This window comes from Physella acuta, unplaced genomic scaffold, assembly GCF_028476545.2.
Source record: "Physella acuta isolate Inbredline_101_S28 unplaced genomic scaffold, ASM2847654v3 ptg001112l, whole genome shotgun sequence".
Taxonomy (NCBI): domain Eukaryota; kingdom Metazoa; phylum Mollusca; class Gastropoda; family Physidae; genus Physella; species Physella acuta.
This window is the reverse complement of record NW_026732629.1, coordinates 205308-220931: the sequence shown is the minus strand read 5'-3', so window position 1 is coordinate 220931 and position 15624 is coordinate 205308. Positions and strand designations below refer to the sequence as shown.

Here is a 15624-nt window from a genome sequence, read left to right as displayed (position 1 = left end):
GGTGGTTTTGTTTGGTTATTAGTTGGACTCATTAGAAACAATAAGTTGAAAGGTGTGGGGGTGGTTTTATATAAAGCATTCTCTCTGCTGAAATTTATTGTTACGGTTAGTCTTTTTATTTTGTCTTCGTAGAACTTATTTACATTAGATTCATTTATACTCCTGTTGCCTGCATTGCGCCCCTTGTACGCATTCTCACTATGCCTACATGATCTGAGATAGTGGCTTCATTGCGCCATCTTGTTTGACCTTTGAATTGTACCAAGGAGTTGTCACTATATATTTATGTTGTAAAAAAGCGTGTGACTAATTGCCATCTTTGAACCACAATTATCTTCTGGGGACTGGGCCATTAACTTGGGAGCTACCGGTCGCAACAACAGTGCAGCTATCGTAAGCCAGGCTCGTTTGAGCTATGTTCAACGTTGAGAGGCCTTGTGTATAGTTAAGTGGGATTTCCCGAGTCAATCAACATATAAGTAGCGGGGGGGGGGAAGGAAGCTGTAATATTTGGCTTTAGAACTTGCATATACATTTTTACAATACAGAACCCCTATCCTTTAGGGCCCATCAAAGCAGTAATATTTCGCCTACTCCAGTGGCGTCACTAGGTAGGGTGTCACCCCATCCCTATCCAACAATTTTGCGTTTCCGGTTTGATGTAAGCCCTGCACACTCCGGTTTTATTATTTTGAACTAGACAGAATATTATAATGACGATTTTTCCACTTATGTTGTCTACACCCCCCCCCTCCCCTTCTAAATCTTACCCCGACCCGGTGCATACCGTGCTCCCCGCCTTGTAACGCAACTGCCTACTAGCACCAGCGATTAAAATATCCAACTAGCGCCTTGGCTACTTCACAGGCCTATTGTTTACTTCAAAACTGGCAGTAGACCCTAGATCTAATCCCTTTAAAAAATATGCACACACATAATCGAAATTAAAAACATTGCTACATTCTATACCGGCAATAATACCATTCTAATTCTATACCGGCAATATAATACCATTCTAATTCTATACCGGCAATATAATGAGATTCCTTTAACGCAGCAAATAGCCTCTTGTGTCTCTAACGGCACACTGCCTACTTCAACTTCAAGAGAACTGCCTTTCATAAAAGAAATAGGCCTACCGTGGTTCGTATTGTCGCAACAGTTCTCACATTGTCGGCCATACAAACAAACCATACTAAAAATTACTTAATCTTGTCAATGTTTCCAAATCTGCAAATAATCTGTAATTAAGCAATAAATGTTCGAATCTAGATTCTAGTTCTATTTTGAGGTATTTTCATGTCGTAGAGTTGGATAAAGCCATAAAGTTACAACGTAAAGTAAGATTAAGGCCATGGAGGTAAGCCAACATTGAACAGGTGTATTACTATTTTATCTATTATAGATCTAATTTCTTAGCATATTTTTGTAAAAGAAGTTTTATCGTTTTAGGTGGGAACAGACTTAATTGAATGTTTTGATTAGAAAGAAGAAAATAAGACTGTTTTGGAACTCCGAGGCATGACTGTATAGATCTACTGTATAACAGTTAAAACAAGATAATAGATTAGCAATCGTTAGAAAAAGTGCTGGGAATCACTGCATCACGGTATTCGCTTTTAACGACCCAACCAATAATCGATAGCCTGTGCAATTATTATGTAATATGTACTGCATTTTTCTAATAGAATTCAGGTAATAGTCGTAAAGATTCATTTTCAGCTTTTCATTACCCTAAAATAACCTTTTGTATAAACAATAACAAAAATAAATAGTATGTCTATTTAAGTTTTATTTAATAAATGCAATATCCTTAGTGTTAAAACAGTGTCAACCCGCAACTCGGTATCGATTTTGTTTGTTTACTAGTTACTGTCAATAAAAAATGAGTTGGGTGCTACGGATATTTCGCGATTCTCATTAAAATTCATTGGTGTGAAAGGCATGATTATAATCATACTATTATTCTAGATTGCTTGCCTTACTATCTGGTTGCTTGGTAAGTGTTTTCAGTTACATTTTTTTTAAACACAGCATAGCTAAATCTATAGAAAGGTCTACTATACTATTACTGTATTAATATAATATTACTATCACTTATTATATAATTATAATAATATTATTATTATTAAAATTAGGCCTATACTAACTATACTTAACTATACTATCAAATTATCAATCATAATTCATTTTTATTGTATTACGTATTTCTTAGCTTAGTATTAGTATTACTAAAGCATTCTAGCATGTACATGATCTATTAATATCAATGGCGTCGCTAGAAAGAAAAAAAAGAATATACATTTGATTACAATTTTAAGAGGGTTTATTGGTGTTATATTAAATTCATGATTCATGCAATCTCCATCATCACCATGAATACAGCTTTTGGTGGCCCTGCTATAGATCAGGTTTCTTTCAATCATTATGTTCTGTGAGTGACTGACCACACCATCCATTATATGCGAACAGGAAAAAATGAACTCTCATCTTACCTATTAATCTTCATTTATGAAAGGTAATTTTTTTTAATACTCTGTAGATTCCAGGAGGTGCACTGAAACTACAGAACATTTGTCAAAATATGCAAGGCAACAGTCAATCATAAACATTTGAATAATTAAAGTATGTGAAGACAGGTCTTGGATACAGTTTGAGGACATCAGTAGTACGATACAAGTGCAAGGTTCTACAATGGCATCTGCCTACCTGGGTCCAGAAAGGCACCCTCCACTTTCTGTAATTTCAGAAAGTTTTCAGACAAAGCTCAACATACCAACTCTACTGCCTGAGGATATGCTCAGCTTTGGGGTTGAGTACGAGAAGACTTTTTACTCACTTGTGGATGAATACCTTCAACTTGGGACCACTGACAAACTGGTATGATCAAAGTACAGTAAATTGTTTGGTGTAAAAGTGGTACTACTGACAAACTGGTAAGATCAAAGTACAGTAAATTGTTTGGTGTAAAGTGGTACTACTGACAAACTGGTAAGATCAAAGTACAGTAAATTGTTTAGTGTAAAAGTGGTACTACTGACAAACTGGTAAGATCAAAGTACAGTAAATTGCTTGGTGTAAAAGTGGTACTACTTACAAACTGGTAAGATCAAAGTACAGTAAATTGTTTGGTGTAAAAGTGGTACAACTTACAAACTGGTAAGATCAAAGTACAGTAAATTGTTTGGTGTAAAAGTGGTACTACTTACAAACTGGTAAGATCAAAGTACAGTAAATTGTTTGGTGTAAAAGTGGTACTACTTACAAACTGGTAAGATCAAAGTACAGTAAATTGTGTTGTATAAAAGTGGTACTACTTACAAACTGGTAAGATCAAAGTACAGTAAATTGTTTGGTGTAAAAGTGGTACTACTTACAAACTGGTAAGATCAAAGTACAGTAAATTGTGTTGTATAAAAGTGGTACTATTTACAAACTGGTAAGATCAAAGTACAGTAAATTGTTTGGTGTAAAAGTGGTACTACTTAACAACTGGTAAGATCAAAGTACAGTAAATTGTTTGGTGTAAAAGTGGTACTACTTACAAACTGGTAAGATCAAAGTACAGTAAATTGTTTGGTGTAAAAGTGGTACTACTGACAAACTGGTAAGATCAAAGTACAGTAAATTTTTTGGTGTAAAAGTGGTACTACTTACAAACTGGTAAGATCAAAGTACAGTAAATTTTTTGGTGTAAAAGTGGTACTACTGACAAACTGGTAAGATCAAAGTACAGTAAATTGTGTTTTGTTAAAGTGGTACTACTTACAAACTGGTAAGATCAAAATACAGTAAATTGTTTGGTGTAAAAGTGGTACTACTGACAAACTGGTAAAATCAAAGTACAGTAAATTGTTTGGTGTTAAAGTGGTACTACTGGCAAACTGGTAAGATCAAATTACAGTAAATTGTGTTGTGTAAAAGTGGTACTACTTACAAACTGGTAAGATCAAAATACAGTAAATTGTTTGGTGTAAAAGTGGTACTACTTACAAACTGGTAAGATCAAAGTACAGTAAATTGTGTTGTATAAAAGTGGTACTACTTACAAACTGGTAAGATCAAAGTACAGTAAATTGTTTGGTGTAAAAGTGGTACTACTTACAAACTGGTAAGATCAAAGTACAGTAAATTGTGTTGTATAAAAGTGGTACTATTTACAAACTGGTAAGATCAAAGTACAGTAAATTGTTTGGTGTAAAAGTGGTACTACTTAACAACTGGTAAGATCAAAGTACAGTAAATTGTTTGGTGTAAAAGTGGTACTACTTACAAACTGGTAAGATCAAAGTACAGTAAATTGTTTGGTGTAAAAGTGGTACTACTGACAAACTGGTAAGATCAAAGTACAGTAAATTTTTTGGTGTAAAAGTGGTACTACTTACAAACTGGTAAGATCAAAGTACAGTAAATTTTTTGGTGTAAAAGTGGTACTACTGACAAACTGGTAAGATCAAAGTACAGTAAATTGTGTTTTGTTAAAGTGGTACTACTTACAAACTGGTAAGATCAAAATACAGTAAATTGTTTGGTGTAAAAGTGGTACTACTGACAAACTGGTAAAATCAAAGTACAGTAAATTGTTTGGTGTAAAAGTGGTACTACTGGCAAACTGGTAAGATCAAATTACAGTAAATTGTGTTGTGTAAAAGTGGTACTACTTACAAACTGGTAAGATCAAAATACAGTAAATTGTTTGGTGTAAAAGTGGTACTACTGACAAACTGGTAAAATCAAAGTACAGTAAATTGTTTGGTGTAAAAGTGGTACTACTGACAAACTGGTAAAATCAAAGTACAGTAAATTGTTTGGTGTAAAAGTGGTACTACTGGCAAACTGGTAAGATCAAATTACAGTAAATTGTTTGGTGTAAAAGTGGTACTACTTACAAACTGGTAAGATCAAAGTAGGGTGAACTGTTTGGTGTAAAAGTGATTTTAAATTTTACTTGTCTGTTTCCCTGTTTATGTTGTTTACAGTGTTTCTTCCAGACTTTTTTTCTTGGGGGGGTGGGGGGGGGGCACTTGATATTTTCAGGGGAGGGGGGCAAATTTTTTTTGGGGGGGGGGGGGGAGAAACTGATAAAAGTATATATTTTCTATATAAATTCCATTTCATTTGGGGGAGGGTTAGACTCTGCCTCTCCCCCCCCCCCCCCCCCCGAAGAGATCCCTGGAAGAAACTCTGGTTGTTTAGGCTTACAGAAATAAAAATCTTCTTTGAAATTTGTTTTTGAAGATCTACATTGGAGATACAAGAGGAAGTATTGCCCAGATCATTGAGGAAAAGTTCTGCTTGATTCAGCCTGTCCAAACTGTAGTACCTGGCCACTTTCATTATGTTGAAACAGAGGATGGATACAAGGTTCTGCCTATTAGGATATCTCATGTTGGGGCAGAAGAGTTTTTTCGGTATTCTAATCATCTAAACAAAAAACTACTAAACTATCCTTAACATGATGTCATAGTTAAGTCATTATAATGCTTTTACCATCAATCATCTCTTCTGTCGAATAATTTTATTAATAGGTTAACTTAATGGGAATGTTTGGACATATACTAAAAGTTGCTAGTAAGTGAAATACTTTTAAAACTGCCTTAGTCAACTAATGTCCAGAAAACAGCCTGGAGATAAGAGAGTGAGAAAGAAAGTACCTAGAAAGTTCCAGTTACTTAAAGAGCATTAGCTGTATTAAAATGCTTAATGAAGTTGTGTCTACTCAAAGTCTACTCTTGAATAGATCTTAGTCTTATGCATTAGTCTCAAGCTGTTAAATCAGTTCAAATATTTGAGGGAAATAGCCATATAATAAAGCTTGTATCATAGAATATTTATATTTTAAATAATGCTGGAAATCACCCAGAAAAAATACAAAAATTAAAATATGTAATTAAACAAATTATTGTACCATATCTTTCAATTAATAATCTGTCACTGCTGTAATAGATTTGAGATTTTGAAATAACTTTTAAAGAATTTGGGTACTTAAGATAACATTGTATAAATAATTTCAGTTTACAATGCTATTTCAATTTTCAAATATTGAAGCTAGATAAACTGTAGCATTTTAAGTTATAGTATTAATATCATTTAAAATAAAGCAAATTACATGTATATTTTTTTACCAGGAATTTAACAGAGACCCAGTCAACAGAAAAATTTGACAGAATTTTGTTGAATGACTGTGTGAGATATCTGGAGGAGCCTCGCACAATGTACCAAAATATGCTCAAGTGTCTCACACCTAATGGAAGAATACTGCTAATCCATCGTCCAGCCGAGCTGACCACGTTACCTTACTTCACTGATGCCAAACATAGGTATCACTGTTTATATTTCACAGTGTCTTGTTATAGTTACACCAAATAGTGTGATCCATATTATTCCATACAGTACCAATCTAGATAACAAAAATATTTGATGCACCTTGTCATACATGTGTAGTTAAAGATCTGCTGCAACAGTATAGAGTTTACCTGTTTCTCTGACCTCTGCTTATAAAGAGACAGTGTTGTCAGCTCTATGACCAGCCACCTTTAATTTACCCATCAGTATCTGAGCATTACTGTTTGACCACACCATTATATAAGCCTGATATGTCATGACAATAAAGTTACTGACTGTCTCATTACAGTAATTTTCAGTGCAACTTCAGTTTGGTTCTCATGCTTACATGCTATTTAAAAGGATGATGTGGTCAAATGGTAGAGCATGACTACTAACCCCTCCAGCTAAGTTGAATTGGACTTCTCACAATCCACCCATCTCTGATAGGTATCTGACTTGAACCTGCTTAGTAAAAAAATGGTTGGCAGTGTTTCTTCCAGACTTTTTTTCTCCAGTGGGGCACTTGATATTTTGGGAGGGGGGGGGGGAGAGGAGGGGAGCGACTAAATTTACATGGGGCGGACACTATTGAAAATATATGTTTTCTATATAAATTCCATTTTGCACTGGGAGGGGGGGGAGACTTCTTTCTTTGGCACCCCCTACCTCCTGAAGAGATGCCTGGAAGAAATACTGATGGTTGGACATGGTGCTGACCACATAATCCTTTCACATTGAAATACAGTTTTGCTTTAAATGAAAGGGTTCTTGACTCACACTTGATCAAATTTTCCCCTGAAACTGTACAAATCTTTTGTTTTCAAGCTAGTTGAAAATGAATTGTCCTACACACTAGATCACATTTTCCCCTTAAACTGTACAAATCTTTTGTTCCCAGGCTGGTTCAAAAATGAATTGTCCTACACACTAGATCACATTTTCCCCTTAAACTGTACAAATCTTTTGTTCCCAGGCTGGTTCAAAAATGAATTGTCCTACACACTAGATCACATTTTCCCCTTAAACTGTACAAACCTTTTGTTCCCAAGCTAGTTGAAAATGAATTGTCCTACACATTTGATCACATTTTCCCCTGAAACTGTACAAAGGTTTTGTTCCCAAGCTAGTTGAAAATGAATTGTCCTACACATTTGATCACATTTTCCCCTGAAACTGTACAAATCTTTTGTTCCCAAGCTAGTTTAAAATGAATTGTCCTACACACTTGATCACATTTTCCCCTGAAACTGTACAAACATTTTGTTCCCAAGCTAGTTGAAAATGAATTTTCCTACACACTTGATCACATTTTCCCCTGAAACTGTACAAACCTTTTGTTCCCAGACTGGTTGAAAATGAGTTGTCCTACACTGAGATTATCAAAGACTTACAAGATTGCAGGCTAGATGTGGCATGGCAGCTGGAATGTCTGCCCATCCAGATGAAAAAGAAAAGATGGCTGGGCATGCTGAGAGAGAAATACCCCACTCAGATGGAAGTGCTCAGCCAGAATGAGGTGGTGTCTGGTATAAGGGAGTTAACCGAGGGATCTATGAAATATCAAGGCTGTATGGTTAGTGCACATTAGTAACATTGACTTGAATGACGAAGGTCTAAGCTGTTTTAGCCACGCCCACAAATTTTTAAAAGGCCATATCTTAGCCCCTAATGAAGCTAGAGACACAAAATTGGTATCCATGTGTAGGGAAAAAAATCCTGCTTTTTTTTTTTAGTGGAGTTTAAAAATTACGAGCAACAGCCTAAAATTAGTTTTCCTTAAAATACTCATCTAAGTTTTTTATGTTTAATTAAGAAATACATGTCACTGTCTTGTAAGGTTAGGGGTCATCCATGAATTATGTCATGCTTAAAAATATTTTTTTTTTTTTTACTTCTGCTCTCCTCATCATTACACATTGTCACATAAAAAATTATGTGGTCTTACCCCAGAGGTGCAATTTTTTTTCTTTCTAAATATTTACCGAGCTCTTTCAAAATTAAGTATAATGATCAAACTTTGTTTACATCACAAAATTATTGTTTAATTGAAAAATAGTTTTTATTATTACTTTTAAAATCCACAAGGGTGTCATCACACTTTCTAAACCTACCCTATCCCCATATCATCACAAAAATCACACCCCCCTGTCTCACTATGAGCGTGATCTTTTTTATGGATGACCTGTTAGTTGCAACAATAAGATTAATCCTCTAGTGATCTGTTGGGCTGATGAAGTAGAGTTAATATGTTTCTTGACCTCAGGCTATGAAGGGCTCTCGACTTCAGCCTATGAAGGGAAGGTGCGGTCAGCACTTTGTCCACCCACTTTTACTTTCTCAAACATGAGTTAGGTATTAATTAGAGCTGGGTGGACTCAGGGAAATTCTACTGACTTTGACTCGGATTTGAACTTCGAGACTTTTGGGTTAGCAACCTAGCGCTGTACCGCTTTGGCCACGCCATCCCATAAAATGTGATGTGTCAGTGTGTAAACATTTAATGTTTAGCAACTTAAAAACTTTTTGTAACATAAAGATCTTTGCCTACCACTTTTTAAACATTTTAAAATCAAGTAAAAACTTAGTCTAATAGGATTATATCATGTTTTTCATTTTTTATTTTGCTAATTCGTTACCTGTATTATATTGACATCTTTTTTCTAAAACTGCAACAACAGAATTCCTCAATGTTACCTGATGGAACTATCTCAAATTTTTCAGGTGGAGTTCAATGACAGATTGCTCTTTATCACAGCCACACCCTGCCAACAACAAGCCACCGTCCCCAGCCTCCATAGAAAAGGCGCAGACCAGGTGTGTGTCCCCCAAGAGACGTGCCTCAAGTTCACCATGAAAGTTTCCCCTAAACAGCTCACTGAGCTGACAGAAGATGTATGCTGTCATGATGAATGATGTGTATAAAAATACATGTTCTCGCACATCAATATTTTGCGTAAACTTACATACATACAGTAAACTTACATACGCACATCAATATTTTGCGTAAACTTACATACAGTAAACTTACATACGCACATCAATATTTTGCGTAAACTTACATATGCACATCAATATTTTGCGTAAACTTACATACAGTAAACTTACATACGCACATCAATATTTTGCGTAAACTTACATACAGTAAACTTACATACGCACATCAATATTTTGCGTAAACTTACATACAGTAAACTTACATACGCACATCAATATTTTGCGTAAACTTACATACAGTAAACTTACATACGCACATCAATATTTTGCGTAAACTTACATACAGTAAACTTACATACGCACATCAATATTTTGCGTAAACTTACATACAGTAAACTTACATACGCACATCAATATTTTGCGTAAACGTACATAATGGTAACACTGGCTTTAATCTTCCTATACGAGTGATGGCTTTCATTAAAGGCTGTGGTTGATCTGAGGAAGCACATTCACAGGGTACACAAAATAAATGTACATTTAATTATCACAAATGTGATGTTGCATTATTGTTTCTAATTATTATTAAATTATTTGTGTGTGTGAGAGGTGTGAGGGTGGGGGATATTTGAACCCACCCTGTACTTCCCTCACTGTTTTCGCTCCCTATCCATTGTCTCACACATCATCAAAAAAAAGTCAGACCCCCCTCCCCCAGCTAACTTAGTAGCTACGAGCAGGCCTGCGGCGTAGCATACGCCGCTATTTAGTTGTCACTGCTGTCACTGAAAATATTTGCTTTATAACACTATCAGTTAGTCGTTAAGGACGATAACCCCCCTCCTCCTCCCCCCCCGTGAAAGCAGCCTCCTCTTAGCTACCTCCCCTAAGTTTAAAATCGTTTCAAACTAAATTATCTGCCACTAATAGCCGTCACTAAACATGGCTCTACGAATGTAAACATTTAGCGTGAGCTACAGCTCACCAGACTTCCTAGAGAGGTAGAGAGGGGACTGCAAGGCGCGCTTACAGCTTGTTTTCTAACGTCTCCCAGAAGAGAATTATATATATAGATTTTAAACCCCACATTCCATCATGACTACAATTAAAAAGAAAATTTTAATTTGTCTCCCTTTTTGTGTTAGAAGTAAAGGTGTAAATGGTACTTTTTTTAAATTGCCTCAGACATGTAATTTTACAGTGTCAGTTTGCCTTACACTACACACTTTCATATTTTGTAAACCCTCTCCTTCCTAACCCCTCCCAATGTAGCTCATCACCACAGAAGTCATGGTAATGATAAACTTAGGGTGGATTGTTGCAGTGTGATGAAAAAGTCATGGTGGCTTGGTGCAAGTGTAGAGAAAAATATTGAGAGAAGAAAAGCTTTTGTAAATATTTGGATGGATACATAAATACATTTTGTATTAATCCATTGGGATCATTAGAACTAGTTTATTGGCAGCTGGTCTTCGCAGGTGCAACTTGGGTGTAACGCAGGGGTCGGCAACCTGCGGCTCGCGAGCCGCATGCGGCTCTTTTGATATCAAGATGGGGCTCTCCAGTTCCTTGAACAAATACTAATAATCTTAATAAAAAATAAAAAATATTTGAAATAAAAAAACATGTTAGTGGCTCTTTAAAACCAGGGACATTTTGAAAATTGTAAATTTTGGCTCTTTCGCCTCAAAAGGTTGCCGACTCCTAGTGTAACGAAAATTAAGTGTTAGTTAAAGGGTGGATTTTTTTTAGAAAGCAGATAAACCAATAGCTGCATATTTTTTACTAAATTTATATTGATGTATCGTCTAAGTGTTATGGAGAAGACCCGCTGTTCTTGATTAAAAGAATGTTTCAAGTATATCGTGTCAGTTTGAACGTTAAGGTTTCAGGCCTAAAACAAATTATATTGAATCAGCTTTAAAAAGTAAAATAAAAATAGTTTATAAAAATGGGAAGATAATATATACGAATGAGACATTTTCTAAGTTGCTCCCCTTTTACAACTTGTAAAGTGCTTTCCCTTTAATAAGATTAATGTGAACCGATAGTCGGATGGAGATAATTCGTTGTTTTTTATCATCTAATCACTTGGTTAACTAATAATCGGGACTATTAAAATTTGTATATCTTTATTAGCGAATAGGTGCTTCTTCACAAGCCATCTTCTTCTGACATAACAATTTTACAGAATTTAAACGGTTTTGTAAATTCACCACCTACCACAATCTTACAGTAACACTATGAAGGGCATCGTTGTTTCATATACTATTATCTCTTGTTCAACTAAATAGAACATACATTCTTGCAAACTAGACCTAAATGTATGTTTTGAAATTTAAAAAAATAATACATATAAAAGGCATTCGTTGAGCTTTTTTACTTTCTCGTATATACGTAGTATAGAGAAAGTATTGTAATCGTGCAAAAAAAAAAAAATCGAGATTTTTACAAATCTCGACGTTTTACACCTCACTGATACGGAAAAACATAATTTTGCAATCTTGTCCGTATGTCTGTGTGTGTGTGTGTCTGTCTGTCTGTCTGTCTGTCCGTGTGTAAACACGATAACTTGAGTACCGTTACAGCTAGGTTGATGAAATTTCATATATAAGTATTTTATCAAAATCGTAGATCCGTATCAACTTTTGAGCGATTTCCGATAACCGGAAGTGGTACTTTTCCTACTTTGAATTTTTCAAAAGCCTATAACTTGAGTACTATTTCAGATAGATAAATGAAATTTCACATGTAAGTAAAAGATCTAATTCTCTACCTTCTGTTAAATTTTGAGTAATTTCCGTTGACTGGAAGGAGTAATTTACGCTACTTCCGATTTCTCAAAAAACTAATGTAAATTTTTAAAGTACTAATAATATTGCGCACTATTATACGCGTTTTTATTCGGCGTTTGCTTGGTGCGCAATGTTTTTTTTATGAGATTCTATTCTATTTTTAAAAGTTTAAGTATTTAAAATGGATTAAAAATCATAACTATATCCCCAGTTACCATCCCCTGTTGTTTTATATAAGAATATTCGAGAAAGTTTAGGGGAGATCACTCCCGGTTTATTATTTTCATGTTTGAAAAAATATTTAAAAAATGTAACGGTATTAAAATATTGTAGAGGAATTGTATGAATCGTCTGTAACTATTTCTACTAAAATAATGTCTGATAGAGCAAAACCATAAAAGTTCGGTTTCGCGGTTCTTATAGAACAATTGTTATGTGTTGCAGAGTTTAAATTCTTTTTTAAAAATGTAATATACAAAAAAAATGGGGCGGTAAAATCTTCTACCACGGTCACTATAAGACGGTACGTCAACCTTGTCTACTCAGCTTCCATTAGGCCTCGTCAATACTCAGTCCTTATAATTGTCTTCAAATTTACAGTCACATAACTTGCTATATCATGAAATATTTCAGTTTGTTATTGAATATTCTTATCTAGTCGGTCAAAGCTTTGCTTATTATAATGGTGTTTATACACACCATGAAAGTGTTGCTTAGTGGCAGCTATTTCATGCTAAATTATCGATCTTAGTTTTATAACAAAGTGCGGTGCTCACGCGGAGAGAAAATGCGCTCATCAGTTATTTAAATACATTATTTAATTTCCTCCAACCAGAGCGCGCGCTTAAATAATGCGCCGCGCCCTCGTGCAGTTTCCAAAGTGTCGTCTTGTTTATTAAATATTCCAAAAGTTTGTCACCTAACTACGGCACAAATAAAAAAAAATAAATTAACAACACCGCATACAAATAAACACTTCAGTAATCTAAACGGTGATGTAAAAACAAGCCAAGGAATCAGACGTCGCCACGACATTTAGTATGAACCCGTTCTGCGGGCAACGGGACCAGCTTACTGGGTCATGGCCATTGGACGAAAAACCAAAACAAAGCAGCTAGCCGGGAAGGAGGGTGTTTTTCTCAAGCTAGCTACACGTTAACCTTGAAGGCCGTGTAGTGTCCATTGTGTTGTTTCCCACTGGATTAAATTATGCTTTTGGTAAATTATTTACACGCTAACATGGCGTAGGGTTAAATAGATGTAGATATATAGTTTGGTACTTTGCTAGGTCTACATTCAGTGATAACTCCGCCAGCGGGCTAACTTGGCGGTGAGGGACGACGATAGATTTGTGGCAGGATTGCCATGCTAAGTTATGCGGCAGGTCGAGGCCAAAATCGTGTTCCTCCGTGCTGGCAAATCGTAATACGCCAGTGTGTAACGCGGTTTCCGGAATGTTTAATTGTTAATTATTATTGTGGGAAAGAACTGTGAATGTGTTGGACTAGTGTTTGGTTTTAATTGTTAAAAGTATACTTAGTCTGTAAGTTGAATAAAATAGTATAGAGTTAAAGTGTTACGTAAGGCAGAATTCCTCGTTTTCGTTTGGATACATTTTTTCAATATTTGTGATTTATTCCATGTCTCATACTTTTTCTCCATTTTTACCACTCGCCCCCGGACCAGATTTTTACACTCGGTTTTCTTAGATTTAGATTCTAGACTAGATTCGACATTAAATTTGATCGAGATACATAGATCTAGATCTAGATCTACATTAGTTAGGTCTGCATTTTAGTATTTCACTTCTACTATTTGTAACTAGATCTAGATTTACTAGTCTACTACTAAGTACTACATTTTCTGCAATGTATGTTGATATACTTATAGAATCTATGAAGTTAAGCCGATTATCATTTCATTAATATTATGTGATAGATCGCTAGATCTAGGTAGAATGTAGCTGAACTAAAATAATTAAATACAATACTAAGGGATTATGCACATATTATAGATCTATAATAATAGGCCTAGATTCTAGATCTGTCTGTAGGAAAGTCGATATTATATAATACAGGGGGAGGAGGGTGCTTGCCTGGACATTGTGTAATACAATAGTCTATTAATAACACTGACTGTTTTTTCCATTCTATTCTTTTTTGTTGTATGCCCTAAAATTTAGTAGGCCTATTTATTAACTATTTAAAATAGCCTAATTGGATGCTTATAAAAATTAGTAGGCCTATACATTGATTAGGTAGGGTAGGCTACACATTTTTAAAACAGTTTTTAATAGACCTTAGAATCTACTGCATTTTGTAAATTAACCTCTAAGTCAGTATTCTATGCTGCTGGTTATACTTGTGTCTATTTTATATAGTTTTCTACCTTAGTAGCAGTGGAAACTGATTCCTTAAATATTATAGGCCTATTATATCTAAAGGTGTGGAAATGTTAGGCCATATAATTATAATGTAGGGTATGGGTTAAAGAATGACACATTTCTTGTTTAAATGCATGATCTCACGATCTAGATTCTAGTACATATAAATAATATTAAACCTCTAGGCTATGATATAAAATCATCTTTAGATATGTTGTAGTGCCCCACCCAAAATGTTGTTTAGTGTCGTTACCCCCCCCCCCCCCCCCAAACTGAATAGAATTTCTCTAGAAAATATCACCAGAATCCCCCCTTGGAAAATTTAGACCCCCATGAGAAAAATGTCTGAAAGAAACACTGGGCTTGCAGTGTTTCTTCCAGACTTTTTTGCTCCGGGGGGGGGGGGGGGGGGTGAATACTGTTAAAACTATATCTTTTCTATATACATTCCATTTCGTTATTGCTAAGTCTGTTTAATAAGATAATTATGTTAATAATAAAGAAGCCTTACATAAGCCTACCTATCACGAACTGAAGTTTTAACGTTGCAATGCTTAGTATACACATTTCCTGTGGGGTCAGTACAGTGCCTAGTTTTCATGTATCTAATGTGGTCAGTCAAATACAGTGCAATGGTAAAGCTTTACTAATTAAAATATTAAAATAATGGTTATCTTATTGCCCTAAACAATAAAGTTTTAAACAAGGCTACCAAAACATAATATTAACAATAACATATAATAATTATTTAATTATTCATCTATTGAACATGAATCTTAACAATAGCAAGTAGGCTTGATGAGTATTTAGTGTAACTGAAAATAATCTTAACATTAGTTAGTAGGCTAATAATTATATAGTGTTATTGAAAAATTTTAACATTAGTTAGTAGGCTAATAATTATATAGTGTTATTGAAAATAATCTTAACAACAGTAAGTAGTAATTATTCAGTGATATTGAAAATAATCTTAACATTAGTTAGTAGGCTAATAATTATACAGTGTTATTGAAAATAATCTTGACAACAGTAAGTAGTAATTATTCAGTCAGTATTATTGAAAATAATGGTCTGAAGCAGTTTAACATTACATAAATGAGCCTCTAACTCTAAGGTTTTATTTCAAGCTGTTTAGGTCCATTTAAATTAAAACTGCATTAAAATGCTAATATTAAGTGTTTGATG

At 34.8% G+C, this 15624-nt stretch overlaps 2 protein-coding genes across 8 annotated transcripts in view; both read left to right on the top strand.

Annotated features, from left to right (window-relative positions):
* The first annotated feature begins 1824 nt into the window (after window positions 1-1824).
* Window positions 1825-9316, top strand: LOC131955895 (uncharacterized). Of its 2 annotated transcripts, none has more exons than XM_059320199.1 (6): window positions 1825-1999; window positions 2543-2880; window positions 5239-5411; window positions 6129-6320; window positions 7672-7900; window positions 9049-9316. In XM_059320199.1, exons 2-6 carry the CDS (start codon window positions 2695-2697, stop codon window positions 9238-9240), a joined length of 972 nt encoding a protein of 323 aa, XP_059176182.1. In that variant the 5' UTR covers window positions 1825-1999; window positions 2543-2694; the 3' UTR covers window positions 9241-9316. The 2 variants fall into 2 exon arrangements, with proteins under 2 accessions (XP_059176182.1, XP_059176184.1); XM_059320201.1 differs by having other exon boundaries at window positions 1825-2005.
* Window positions 9317-13185: 3869 nt separating this feature from the next.
* LOC131955894 (nuclear receptor coactivator 3) overlaps window positions 13186-15624 on the top strand; it is a 97136-nt gene continuing 94697 nt past the window's right edge. For 5 of the 6 annotated variants that reach the window (XM_059320196.1, XM_059320194.1, XM_059320197.1 and 2 more), the window contains exon 1: window positions 13186-13274. The gene's annotated coding sequence lies outside the window, so the exon portion shown is untranslated. Of the gene's footprint in view, window positions 13275-13497; window positions 13600-15624 lie in introns of those variants that run through there. The other variant, XM_059320193.1, reaches the window with a different exon arrangement.